Source organism: Simochromis diagramma, unplaced genomic scaffold, assembly GCF_900408965.1.
Source record: "Simochromis diagramma unplaced genomic scaffold, fSimDia1.1 OVJJ01000371.1, whole genome shotgun sequence".
Lineage (NCBI taxonomy): Eukaryota > Metazoa > Chordata > Actinopteri > Cichliformes > Cichlidae > Simochromis > Simochromis diagramma.
The window spans coordinates 3,572,095-3,585,257 of record NW_024386920.1 but is presented as its reverse complement, the minus strand read 5'-3'; the positions used below and the strand labels follow the sequence as shown (position 1 = coordinate 3,585,257).

At 40.4% G+C, this 13,163-nt stretch overlaps 1 protein-coding gene across 3 annotated transcripts; it reads right to left on the bottom strand.

Annotated features, from left to right (window-relative positions):
* Nucleotides 1-8,202: 8,202 nt before the first annotated feature.
* On the bottom strand, nucleotides 8,203-13,122 carry dhrs7cb (dehydrogenase/reductase (SDR family) member 7Cb). Of its 3 annotated transcripts, none has more exons than XM_040036904.1 (8): nucleotides 12,916-13,122; nucleotides 11,929-12,029; nucleotides 11,681-11,837; nucleotides 11,484-11,596; nucleotides 10,510-10,720; nucleotides 10,327-10,419; nucleotides 9,837-9,998; nucleotides 8,203-9,705 (listed from the first exon to the last, which is right to left on the bottom strand). In XM_040036904.1, exons 3-8 carry the CDS (start codon nucleotides 11,832-11,834, stop codon nucleotides 9,497-9,499), a joined length of 942 nt encoding a protein of 313 aa, XP_039892838.1. In that variant the 5' UTR covers nucleotides 11,835-11,837; nucleotides 11,929-12,029; nucleotides 12,916-13,122; the 3' UTR covers nucleotides 8,203-9,496. The 3 variants fall into 3 exon arrangements, with proteins under 3 accessions (XP_039892838.1, XP_039892839.1, XP_039892837.1); XM_040036905.1 differs by having other exon boundaries at nucleotides 11,929-11,985; XM_040036903.1 differs by lacking the exon at nucleotides 11,929-12,029 and having other exon boundaries at nucleotides 12,916-13,121.
* Between the last annotated feature and the right edge of the window lie 41 nt (nucleotides 13,123-13,163).

Here is a 13,163-nt window from a genome sequence, read left to right as displayed (position 1 = left end):
CATACCCTGTTATTAATGTCTGGATCTCTAAAACTGTGCCTTTTGTCTCGTCCTTATAATATACGCACCTTTAGGTGACTGTTGATGTGAAATTGAATTGAACCACCGTACAAGGGATATTTTGCAGAAACCAGTTATCACCTCAGACCCTATTCACAGGCCTAAGACGCCAACGCTTCTTTTGGCTTGTCCTTTGAGGGTTCGCCACAGAGGATCATCTGTCTCCATCTCAGCCTATCCCTAACATCCTCTTCTGCCACACCAACCCTCTGCATGTCCTCTCTCACTACATCCATGATTACTCCCTGAGGTCTTCTTCTTTTCCTCCTGCCTGGCAGCTCTCTATTCAACATCCTTTGTCCATTGCATCCACAATCCCTCCTCTGCACACAAACCCTCTCAGTCTTACCTCTGTTACTTGTCCCTACTGGTCACTTCCAACAAAAATCTCAGCGTCTTCTCATCATATCAACCAGCTCTCACCTTTTATCAGCCAAATTCCCTACATTTAAAGTCCCTACCCTCTCATCATGACAGAAATTACATTCTGATTGCCTAGAATGAGGAGCGTCATTCCTGCATCATTTCCATGAACAGTAATCTGTTCAAAAGTAGAAATAGAATCTGAAAGAATTCTTTGTTATATGTAAGAAATTTTTCATTTCAAATTCCTCAAACTTTTAATTTACAGTCTTGCATGAACTCTTCAGTCTTGAGACAGCCATTCCTACTCTAATCTTACCCCTGTAGCACCTTTTCAAATACTTTTTTCATGAGCCCTGCACACTGATAAAGACTAACGGGCTTAGGTTACAAACACAGTCCATTTTTTTGTCCGTGCAATCGAAAAGAGTAGATTATTTACAAGGACAGCAATAAAGCCAAGGCAGTGGCAGCGCCTGACATTGAACATTGAGTTACTACCCAATACATTGACTGATAATAGACAGACAATCAATAGAGACACTCGAACTTTATTAACATCTTCAGTTAGTTTTGAGTGGGATCGTTAAGAGAACTGTTACCGATGGTCACAATTAAACTTTAAAAAGAAACCATAAACTCTGCACTTGTCAAATTAACCCAAATCTATTTTCAGAACAAAGACTCTGGATTAGGACTGAAGGCTTTCGCCTGGCCAGCTGTAATGCTGATTCAAATCTCTCTGGTAACATAATTATATCTGCGCTCCCTCTTGATTTGAGGGTCATGAGAAACATTATAATACTTTTCTGTCTCAAAAGCAAGAAAATCGAAGGATTAAACATTAAAAATCCCTAATCTGTAACTAGCAGCTTGGCCTTATTCTTGCAAAAAAAAACCCTGCGTCTGTGAGAAACTTGTTTCTGAAGTGCACGGATATGTGGGAAGTAGCGCTTGCTGGGATTTATGGGAGATTAAGGCAAACTTTCGCTTTAAGATTAAATATGTGTAATCTTTAAACCAAACAAGACTGAGGGATTAGGAAGACTTCTATGACTAAAGAAATCCCTTATCAACATGACGTGATGCTGTGATAATGCCTTGAAAGAATAGTTTAATCCTGTGTAGTTTGCTTAGGATGACTGGTTGCTTCTGTCCAAAGTCTTCCCCTTTGTCTGAATTTAATTCTCCATTTGGAACCAAATATTACACAAACAGATGTTTATTAGAGCTCAATCAGGTTTAAACAATAAATAGAGTTTGTTAGTTGGTTGGTAAATTCATCCTTTCTTTGAAGTTTTTGAAGGTTATAGGTGTAGCTTTATTTATTTTTCAGCAGATGCTATTTAGTGTATTTATATTCTGAAATTGCCACCCTGCGTTGTAGTTTTAATTGTCCTACTGCTTTTCACTGTCTTTTGAAAAAATAGTCGTTTTTGTTGCTTCGATGCATTATGGAGTACTTAAACCAAAACCTGCATTGTAAACACACTTGAAACGAATACAGATTAAAGTTTAAACTCTTGTGCAGTAAAATGTGTTGCACTCTGTAATTATTTCTCATTTCTTGTTGGCCCCTAATATCTTTATGTTTCTCTCTTGGTACCAGCCAATGTAAAAAAAAAAAAAAAAGTCCTGCAAATGCCCCTGAATTATAATAGGCCTAATGGCAACTGCATGTATAAACAAAACAAAGTGACAAAAAAAATTAAATAATTATAAATCAACACATTATGTTATATTCTGAATCATCTGGCTATACAGCTGTTATTTTTTATCTAAAATGTTTGGAACAAACAGATTACATAATTAGTTGTTTGCAGTTAGTTAAAACATGTTTTAAGTAGGCTGTAAAAATCCATTTTACAAAGATTTTCACCAGCTACAGTTTCTAAACCTAAATGTAGCATCTGCACATTAGCTTAGCTAGTTATTGCTGAGACTTCAAAAATGTAGCTAAAGCTATTTTACTTTTTTTTTTCTTGTTTGACAAAATGTAAACATCTGTTTGAATGCTTATCTCTTTATCTTTATAGAGGAGTTTATTATATTGAATAAATCAAAGAGTAGATTTTCCCCCCAGTTTTCTTAGCTACCCAAACCCTAACTACGCTAGCTTAGCAGTCTATCTTTTGATTACAATAGATTTTCACAAAGGTACTTAACCACTATTTGAATTACTTATTTTTTTTACATGAGGATTATTTTATTACATTATTAGATTAGTATCCATCCATCCATCTTCATCCGCTTATCCGAGGTCGGGTCGCGGGGGTAGCAGCCTAAGCAAAGAGGTCCAGACCTCCCTCTCCCCAGCCACCTCCTCCAGCTTGTCCGGGGGAATACCAAGGCGTTCCCAGGCCAGCCGAGAGATATAATCTCTCCAGCGTGTCCAGGGTCTGCCCCGGGGCCTCCTCCCGGTGGGACATGCCTGGAACACCTCGCCCAGGAGGCGCCCAGGGGGCATCCTTGCCAGATGCCCGAACCACCTCAGCTGGCTCCTTTCGATGTGGAGCAGCAGCTGCTCTACTCTGAGCCCCTCCCGGATGGCCGAACTTCTCACCCTATCTCTAAGGGAGAGGCCAGCCACCCTTCGGAGGAAGCTCATTTCCGCCGCTTGTATCCGCGATCTCGTTCTTTCGGTCACTACCCACAGCTCGTGGCCATAGGTGAGGGTAGGGACGTAGATCGACCGGTAAATTGAGAGCTTCGCTTTTACACTCAGCTCCCTCTTCACCACGACTGACCGGTGCAGCGTCCGCATTACTGCAGCCGCAGCCCCAATCCGTCTGTCGATCTCCGGCTCCCTTCTCCCATCACTCGCGAACAAGACCCCGAGATACTTGAACTCCTCCACTTGGGGCAGGAACTCATCCCCGACCCGGAGTGGGCACTCCACCCTTTTCCGGCTGAGAACCATGGCCTCAGATTTGGAGGTGCTGATCCTCATTCCCGCTGCGTCACACTCGGCTGCGAACCGTTCCAGTGCGAGCTGGAGGCCCTCACCCGATGAAGCCAACAGAACCACATCATCCGCAAAAATCAGAGATGAGATTCTGAGGCCACCAAAGCGAAAGCCCTCCGCCACTTGGCTGCGCCTAGAAATCCTGTCCATAAAAATTATGAACAGAACCGGAGACAAAGGGCAGCCCTGGCGGAGCCCATCACCCACCGGGAACGAGTCCGACTTATTGCCGGCAATGCGAACCAAGCTCTTGCAACGGTTGTATAGGGATTGAATGGCCCGTAGCAATGGGCCAGACACCCCGTACTCCCGCAACACCTCCCACAGGACACCCCGAGGGACACGGTCGAATGCCTTCTCCAGGTCCACAAAACACATGTAGACTGGTTGGGCAAACTCCCATGCACCCTCAAGTATCCTCGAGAGGATAAAGAGCTGGTCCAGTGTTCCGCGACCAGGACGAAAACCGCATTGTTCCTCCTGTATCCGAGGTTCGACTAGTGGACGAACTCTCCTCTCCTCTCTCTAGATTAGTAGATATACAAATAAATAAATATGATTTCCTGAAAGTACCTTGGCCCTTTAGGACACTGCAGTCTAAAATTAGCTGGCATTCTGTTAGCTTATAATGTTATCTTGTTTTGCCGCTCTTGTCAGCTGTCCACAGTGGGTAGAATATTTCTTATCTGCTGTCAATAACGAATTGTGAGAATATCAAGAATAAATAATCGTCTTTCTGTAGGATTAGTTAAAATCCAAACTTCAGGAGAGAGGGTTTTAGGTGAAGAGGAAAAGGATGAGATGGATATGAGGAGAGTAGTGAAAATAAAAAATATAAATATAAAAAATGTAAAATGTAAAATGATCAAATGTTTGAAATAGATACTGGTGATTTTAAAAATTCTAATTATTTATAACTAATTCAACTATTTATCTCCCTACTATTTATTTGATGCTGCTGTATCAGATAAACAGTTGGGGGTGATTGCTGCACCCAACAGCAGAATATAGGCACTGTGAGGAAAGAAACAGCAGCGATAATTTCCTTTAAACAACATAAGTTGTTGGACGTGATGTCACATGCCAAACTTCACTATATACATCTGCTCAAAATAGCCTCTGTGTGAGCTGACTGTCATAATTGCTTTTTGTTGTTTTTGATAACACGGTGGTTAGCACTGTTGCCTCATAGCAAGAAGGTCCTGAGTTCAATTCCACCATCAGGCTGGGATCTTTCTGTGTGGAGTTTGTGTGGGTTCTCTCCGGGAGCTCTGGCTTCCTCCCAAAGACATGCACTTAGTGGGAAAATAAGTTAATTGGAAACTCTAAATTGGTTGTCTATGTGTTAGCCCTGCGACAGACTGGCAACCTGTCCAGGGTGTACCCCTGCCTCTAAGACAGCTGCGATAGGCTCCAGCAACCCTGAAAAGGATAAGCGGATGGATTTTTGACAACCTACTTCCAGTATACACGCCTATGACACCTGCACATTTGTGGCAGTAGTGTTGCCACTCTATTATACCATATTAACATTAACTGCATCCTATAGATAATCTATTCAGACTGATGGCTGTTCACATTCCCTTAAGAGCTAATATCTTCTCTTGGTGGTGGGTCAACTCCAGGGGTGTTTAGGAGAAATGAGTGCTTGCAAAGAACTAATGCTGCAAACTAGCAATTCATTAACAGCTTTTTGTGCAGATGTATGTTACACTAATTGATGTATGGCTGTCACAGCTGGACTTACGCCATTATTTGTAAAGTTCGTCATTAATGAAAGATTATCCAACTATCCAAGTAAATGCAAAGCCAAATAAAAAGCTAGTTGATTGTGGTGTCTGAGTCTTCTTTGTGCAGCTTGTACTTCAGCTGAGGAAAACCCGTTCAGCATCCTGTAAATAATAATACTGAATCGATATTGAAAAGCATGCACGCTCACTGGTCATTTTTGACCTTTTTTCTGCAATATGTCTTGTTTTGCATGTCACAGAGGAGAATATAAATATCCAGATGGACAAAGAAGACATTACAGTAATGCTCAATGGCGCAGTAAAATCTGGTATCATCCAATATTTTAGAGTAAGAGCCAGCCCCTCTGGTGTTGTATGTGGAAGCTTAGGGAATCATTACCATGGCCTCTGCATAACCTCCATAAGTCAGGACAGTGTCAATAACCCGGGCTTTAAAAAATTGATAAGGGTGATCACCCCGCTCATGGAAAGAGCATTTCTGAGCAGCAGACGTCATTGTGAGGTGATTCTCATATATAAGTCATGGCTTGCATACAGGATGCATCTCTCTGAATATCGCTTCAGGACAATCATCCCCGCCGTGTTGTTTGGGTCTTATCAACATATTGCTCACCCACCCCAGACAGATGATTGAGAGAAACTATTAGGCTTAGATCATTCACAGATAGCCCCGTGCACCTTGATGCTTTTCCATTTGAGCAACCTTTAAGCAGAAATGAATGTGACAATTTTATGGCTGATATAATGCAGCGTGCTCGCAGTCTTCCCAGGAAACTCTTGTTAAACAATTATTCATATGTAAGAGCTGGCCTCTTTTGCACTCAATGCAACATACATGACATATGTGACGTATGTAAATGTGTCTGATCCAAATGCCAATTTGGTGACTCCAGCTGAGTGCCTTAAAGAAATCCTTCCTGTGTGACATGTGGAAATGTGTCAGGGCTGCATTTATTCATGTGAACACTGAAGGGGCATTCCTGTCCGGAGGCCCCGGAGACAAAAAAATGTGGAACTCCCCAGAGGAGAGTGACCTGGAGGACAGACTCACGCATACCAGCTGGACTTGGTGCACATATTCTCTCCCTTCCTCCCACACATACATTGCTTCGACCAGATCTGCTGAATTTACTCCTCATTAACGTCACGGTTGTAACAAGAAGAACTGGACATCCTGTATGACGTGTTGTCTCTGATATAATGTGCCAAATGTTCCAAGCACATGGGTGAATATTGATCCCAAAGCATTCTAGCAGCTCGTGTCCTGCAGCCCTGAAGTGATGAGAGCAATAAATCCAAGAGCGGCGTGTAATTAGACGTAAGACATCTGTGTAAACATCATGAAAAAGGTCTTTGTCATGCAGCAGTTTTTAAAGGGAATAACCAGTGTTATTAACAAACTGGAATTCATATGGTTTCTTGTTTTTTGTGGGATTTTTTTGTTTGGTTTTGGTTTTCTTATTTTCTATTGCACAGCAAAAACAGTTGTTGCAACAGTGGAGGAGAGGTGGCATAGTGAGACGTGACAAAAAACAAAATTGAAGAAAAATAGGTCACAGCTTATGAATTTGTGTCTATTTATTATACATTATACATTTCATAAGTCAGAAATTAACAGAGTGAGTTAATATTTCATCAGAATAAATGCTGGGGCGATTTTTCCCTTGGATAAGAACTATGAAAGGAGGCTCATCGCCAGTCATGTGGTGGTTTCATAATAACTATGAGCTGCTGCCACCTGGAGGATGCACAGGGAAATACATTCATTTATAGTTTGACTTTTACATACATGTGCCCACTTACGCATCTTTCTCATATAACATAATGCTTCCATGACTCATAAGTAAATGTTATAGTTATGTTGTAAAGACCATATTGAAGGGGCAAGGTGTCAGATGTGCATTTTCAAAGACGAATAGAATAGAATAGAATAGAATAGAATAGAATAGAACTTTATTAATCCTTTGGGGAGGGTCCCTCAGGGAAATTATGATTCCAGCAGCACAACACCAGTTCACATTAAATTCAAATAAGAAAGAATACCAAGCAGGTACAAATAATTAGGAACAAAATATCAGTAATAACAAGAATTTTAAAGGTAATAATTAAACAAAGTCCAGGAATTAAAGATTTTTTGGAGGGGGGTGTCAAAGTAATCAAATGACAGACTGAACTGAAGAACATATAAAGTTACTCTTAAATTTACAGCTACTTTACATCAAACTATTACTCCATGTAAACCTGACCTGAACAGTGTGCAGAAGAACACAAAACATTACTTACTGTTAGGTTCTGGCAGGTCTGTGTATTGAAGTTAGCAGAATCGGCATTATGGGCTTGTGGGTCCAGACCACTTCTATATATCATGAATCAAAAAGCTAACTGGCAACAATCATCCTTAGACCCATATAATGCATTAATAACCCGCTCAGTTCTTCTTGGATGCACATCTTTCTTGCAGCAACGCGGAGTCTCCCAGATTTGATTTGTAGCTATAAACATGATAATATTTTACCAAAAAGTGTATATCAGCTCCCATTTATTATTCCCAGTTCATTCACAACACAACAAGCAGAGAGATCGACAAAGTAATAATTCAACTAAGTCCACTTGTACTGATAGCACCTCAAAAAAGAAAGAGAGAGAGAAAGAGAGAGATGTTGGGAGGAAAACAGTTTATTTAGACTCCCAACAAAGTGAACTCATTTCCTTTAGGAAATGGGAGGAGCACTGAATTAGGACCTGAAAGAAGGAAACAAAAGTCAGGCCCAAGGACCAGCCCTTCCATGAGAATACGGTCTGGTGGCATTTTCTAAAGGTATATTAATGATCAGTGTAATTACCTGTTACCATGACTGCATGAAAAAGAAAAATAATAAAATAAAATAGGTTATATGATGAAAATCGCTTTACTCTTCTATCATTTCATGCATTTTGTGTGTGTAGCTCATGAACACCACCATCATGCATTATATTTTCTTATGGGAAGACTAATTTCTGGAGAAGGGCTTATCTGCTAATAGGATAGCCAATGTACTGCAAGATACAAGACAGGAAACATGGTGAGCTAAGACTAATATTTATTGCAATTATTCCATTTTCTCTTGGTTTTGTAATCATCAAAAGCGCTTCCTGCTTGACTTGCACTTAATCAGATCCATTTCCCTGCAGGCATCAGTACAGTTTCACTCTAATCTAATCTATACATGAAACTTAATGTCTAAATTAAGAGGAATAAACAGGCAGGCAACATAAGATACGGTGAAAAAGCACAACCCGTATAATTACAATAAATGAGGAACATTTGAGGTCATCCCAGGTCAGTGATTTGATTTGATATAATTTCATTTTCATCACAAGCTGTTGAGCAGTGAAGACAAAGAGCTGGATGCTTGCTGGTGGAGATGCGAGAGAGCTTATATCTTATCAAAATCTGCTTGTTGGCTTTCTAATTAAATGCTATCATGTTAGCCTTTCAAGCTTTATGAGATTAATGGGTTCACACCTTGTTTCCTCTGCCACAAATGGGCAAAAACATCCTCTGTCTAAAAGCAACTATTATGAATTCATTCATTTACGGTAGAAATTCCTCTTTTTCAGAAAGTTAAAAACAAAAATGGATTGATGAGTTGTGTTGAGCATTATCATTTGAAACTGAAGGGGCTTGTAGTACTTTTGTGTAAGATCAGTTGTACCACTAGATGGTGCAGTAAGTTAATGTAGCCATTATTTATAGGACAAAGAATTAAAGTGGCAGCAAAAAAGAAATATTACAAGTTAACCCCTTAGCTCCTAATGTATCATATTTAGTACAAGAGGTTTTGTGAGTTTTTGAGACTTCTTCATCATCAGTGTGATTCTCTCCCACCACACCACTCCTCTGAAAAACTTAAACAATAAATTGCACAATATGTTTTTAAGCAATAAATTATGACAAAAAAATGTTGTATGTAGCAAATATGATACAAATTAAAACTTATATGTCAGGAGCTCCAATAAACACTCCATTTCCCCCCCAAAAACGAGAATTTTCTGGTAATTGTTTCAAGGTTCATACTTTAAAAGGTTAAACAGCAGCACGTATCTCTATACAGCCACAGGTAAAACACTGCCCCCTGGTGATAGTCATTCATTTCTGCAGAGGGTAATTCCAAAAAGCACCTTTAAGGCCTCTATCGTTGCATCTTAAGATGCTTTACTGGTCATTATTAACAATCTGTTCAGCATTATTATTACAAACCCGTCTGGAATCCTCAGGATATAGTCCTTAATACATTTACTTAATTGGCATATCCAAAAAAAAAAAAATAAGTGAGCTTTACTGCTCATCTCTTTCTCGCACACACTAGCCTTTCTTTTACTGCATCTGCTCAGCCAACACTGAGTCTTTCACTCCAGCAGCCAGCACAGCGAAGAGGAAGGGGGGGAAGAGGGAGCGCAGATGGAGAGCCACCCTGGGGATGGGGTGGACCAGCAGAACCTCCTTCCTCTTCCTGTTCACGGTTTGCATTATTTCATTGGCCAGGACCGACGGGCGCACACCGTGGGTCAGCTGTCTGGCAATAACTGTGAGAGGACAGATTTGTTTAGTTTTGCCTATGCACCACAATAACAGGAACATTTCAGAAATCTGAACATGTATTCATTCCATGAACCATTCAGTCACCTTAATGCTTCATTGCTACTGTTTTACTCACATTCAGCTACGGGGTTTGGTTTGGGAACAGGTTCCTCTACAGGCGGCGGTTCAGAAGCATTGATGAAGGTATGACTGATGGTGCTGACAATTATTCCATACTCTTCCACTTCAGCTCGCAGACAGTCAAAGAAGGCCTGCGCCGCATGCTTAGACGCGGCATCTGACAGGTATGAACACAAACACGCATAATGATACACTCACAAAAGAAGTGTGGCAAGCACGGAAGAATTCCAAACATACCATACAGCATACTTTGTTCAATTGTTGCCTGTTTTGTCCTTTGACGCCATAGGTTGTACCTAGGCATACCTAACCATTAACTAGCAATTCCATATATGTTTAAATAATTAGGTAAAGATGATTTAAAATGGAATCACATATAAAAAGTAAAAATGTATTACTTGCAAAGATCTTGCTCACTGCTCTTGTTTTTATTCAGTGCTAAGTGTACTTCTAAAGAGTTGTAGAGACCTTTGCTGGGAACTCACATGAACTTCTGAATGGAACAGCCAGTCTGCCCTGGATGCTGTTGACCAGTACAATGTGGCCTGATCGTCTTGAAATCATCATTGGAAGAACACCTGCCACATTTTTAAAAATATCATTCATAAGATCTTAATAATAACAAACTCAAAGAAATGCTACTGGGTTTCTAAGAATGCCAACCCCACCTTTGGCTAGAGTGCTTGGGCCGAAGTAGTTAACATCCATGATATTTCTGTCCTGTTCCAAGGAGATACTCTGAACCGGCGCCTTCAGCTTCATACTGCTATTGCAGATCAGCACGTCCACACAACCATAACATTCAACCACCTCAGCAATCACGTCCTCCATACTGTCCATATCACTGAAGTCCAGAATTACCAACTTTGGGGCAAATGTCTGTCGATAAACAAGGGTTAGTTTAATTTGAACACGTGTGTAACTGATGGACAACTATGTTTAGATAGACTGAAGCTGTTTTCCTCCTGCTTGGAGGTTTACAGGCTACTAAGCTAAGCTAATCACGAGCTTCATATTAGCGTTAAGATTTTCTTTTAGCTCCATTTTCACTTAACAAAATTTAGTATTCTATTCTTGACTTCATATCAAATTAAAAAGCATTAGAAAGAGGTTATGAGGGTTAACTGAGCTTTTTGAGTAATTCTGTCACCATTCTGTCTTCAAAGATCAAGAACACAGTCCTTAATAAAAGAAAGGATATTCCAAGGATAGCAACCATAACTCTAAGCAGAAAGGTTTCAGCTTTGTGTCATACATATACTAGATTTCATCCCATAAACATCCATGTGCTTGGGCTTGTACATAGAAGGCATGTGGTGCACTACTTGCTGTCTGACATGATATCCTGCTATTGTGTTCTCCAGAGGAAGTGGTGACCTGTGAGGTGGTGAGTGAGCAGGATTACGGTAAAGGACAAAACCTGATATTCTGCTAATTAAGAAAACTGTAAAACTTGAAAAGCCAAGTTGGTGTCACATGTCAATTCCTGTCAGTTATTTTGGTAATTTGTTTTGGTATAGTAGGAGGAGGCTTTGCTGTGTGCTAAGGGTTATCACCTTATTGCAAAAGCTTCCTGCACATAATAACAGACATTAATTTTACTGAAACAGCCATATTAAAAGTTAACTGATAAATTCCTCACCTCTCTGGGGTCAGCATCAGTTGTCAAAGAGTCATACAGAGACTCCAGCTTATCCCAGCCAGTCCCACAAAGGATCAGTCTGGCCCCACCCTTGTGGAAGAGGCGGGCACACTCTGGAAAAGAAGATGATGTTCATTAAATGTTGAGTTCAGATCAAAGTAAAATTAAAAAATAAAAACACAAGTTGGATCCCTTACCGGTCCCCACCCCAGACACAGCATCAGTGATCACCACCACTTTGTTTCGTACTAAGGACTTGGACATGAAGTGCAAAATCTCATTGTAGATGTAGTACACGCCTGCTGCCACAACGATCAGCAGGGGCAGCACTATCACCGAGGGCAGGCCCATGTTCTGTAGCAGAGAAAAAAGACGGGTCAGTGTGGGGAGAGTACTCATAAAAACTATAATATAATATCGTATAATATATGGTTTCAAAATATACCAGATGTCCTTTCTGATGAAACCTTCCCAGAAGTATGTACCCCCTCCTGCTCTCCAACTGGACATTTTTCACATGTTACGTAAATGTGATAACCATAAACACTGAAAAAAAAAATAGTTAAAGCCTAACAGCATATCTGGAGTAACTAAGTGAAAAACCACATATATTTTCTTTTCTCTTTATTTTATTTTATTTTATTTTATTTATTTATTTTGCTGTTGTTATTTTACATACAAACTAATATGTTAAATAGAAATGTTGTACATTTGTATTTGTAGGTTAAATTTCTACCTTTAGACGGGCTAAGCTTGCTGTTTCACCCTGCTTCCAGTCTTAGTACTAAGCTGAGATAATCAGCTGTTGATCCAACTTATAATTTTGCACACATGTGAGGGTGGTGTTAGCAGTCTCTTCTCAACTGTAGCTGAAAAGCAGATCAGTATATACCCTATAATGACAAATGTCATTTGTACCTTCCCTATATTGAAAGACACTTTGAGACCAATATAGTAGGCACATTTGCTTTGAATGTGTTCTTCTGTTATAACTGTGTTAACTGTCCTGGGGTAACAGATTGCATTTGGAGGCCTTGCTACACACTTGCCATGTAAAGTGAGTTTATGGAGAACAGCTAAATATATTCTGGCCGTGATGCCGCCACAGAATTTTCTTGCACTATGTCACCTCCAGGATAGTGTCATAGGATACCCTAAGGGGGGCAGCCAGGGAGCCTCACGTTTATAATGTAATATAATTTATAAATAAATTAAATAACCTTACTTTTCCTGCTTTACTTGAGGAAAACACATTAAGGAAACCCCTAAACCATATTAAAACTGATGATCCAGAGATCCAATTCCCAGCTTAGCCCCATGTTTGGACTGACACACGATTGGAGGTTAAGTCAGCTTGTGAAGTGCATATCTATAGCAACCACACAACAGGCATGCACAAACCTATAATCTGTGTTATTATTGGTTCACTTACAGCGCTGACCAGGAGCTAATCCTTCAGCAAGACTGGCCGTTGATGTTTTCAGGGTTTAGTTAGGTAACCGAGGCCTTTCTCCTCCCTCAGTGTCCCTTGTCCATTCACACAGCTCTGTTCTCTGTGTGTCTGACTTGCTGCTGTCCACTGGAACCTACTGCTTATAATAGCCTCTGCTTGAGTCAGCCATTAATACACACATATGTGGTGCGCAGCATCTAAGGCATGTTTCCTTGTTGCCAGCCTGA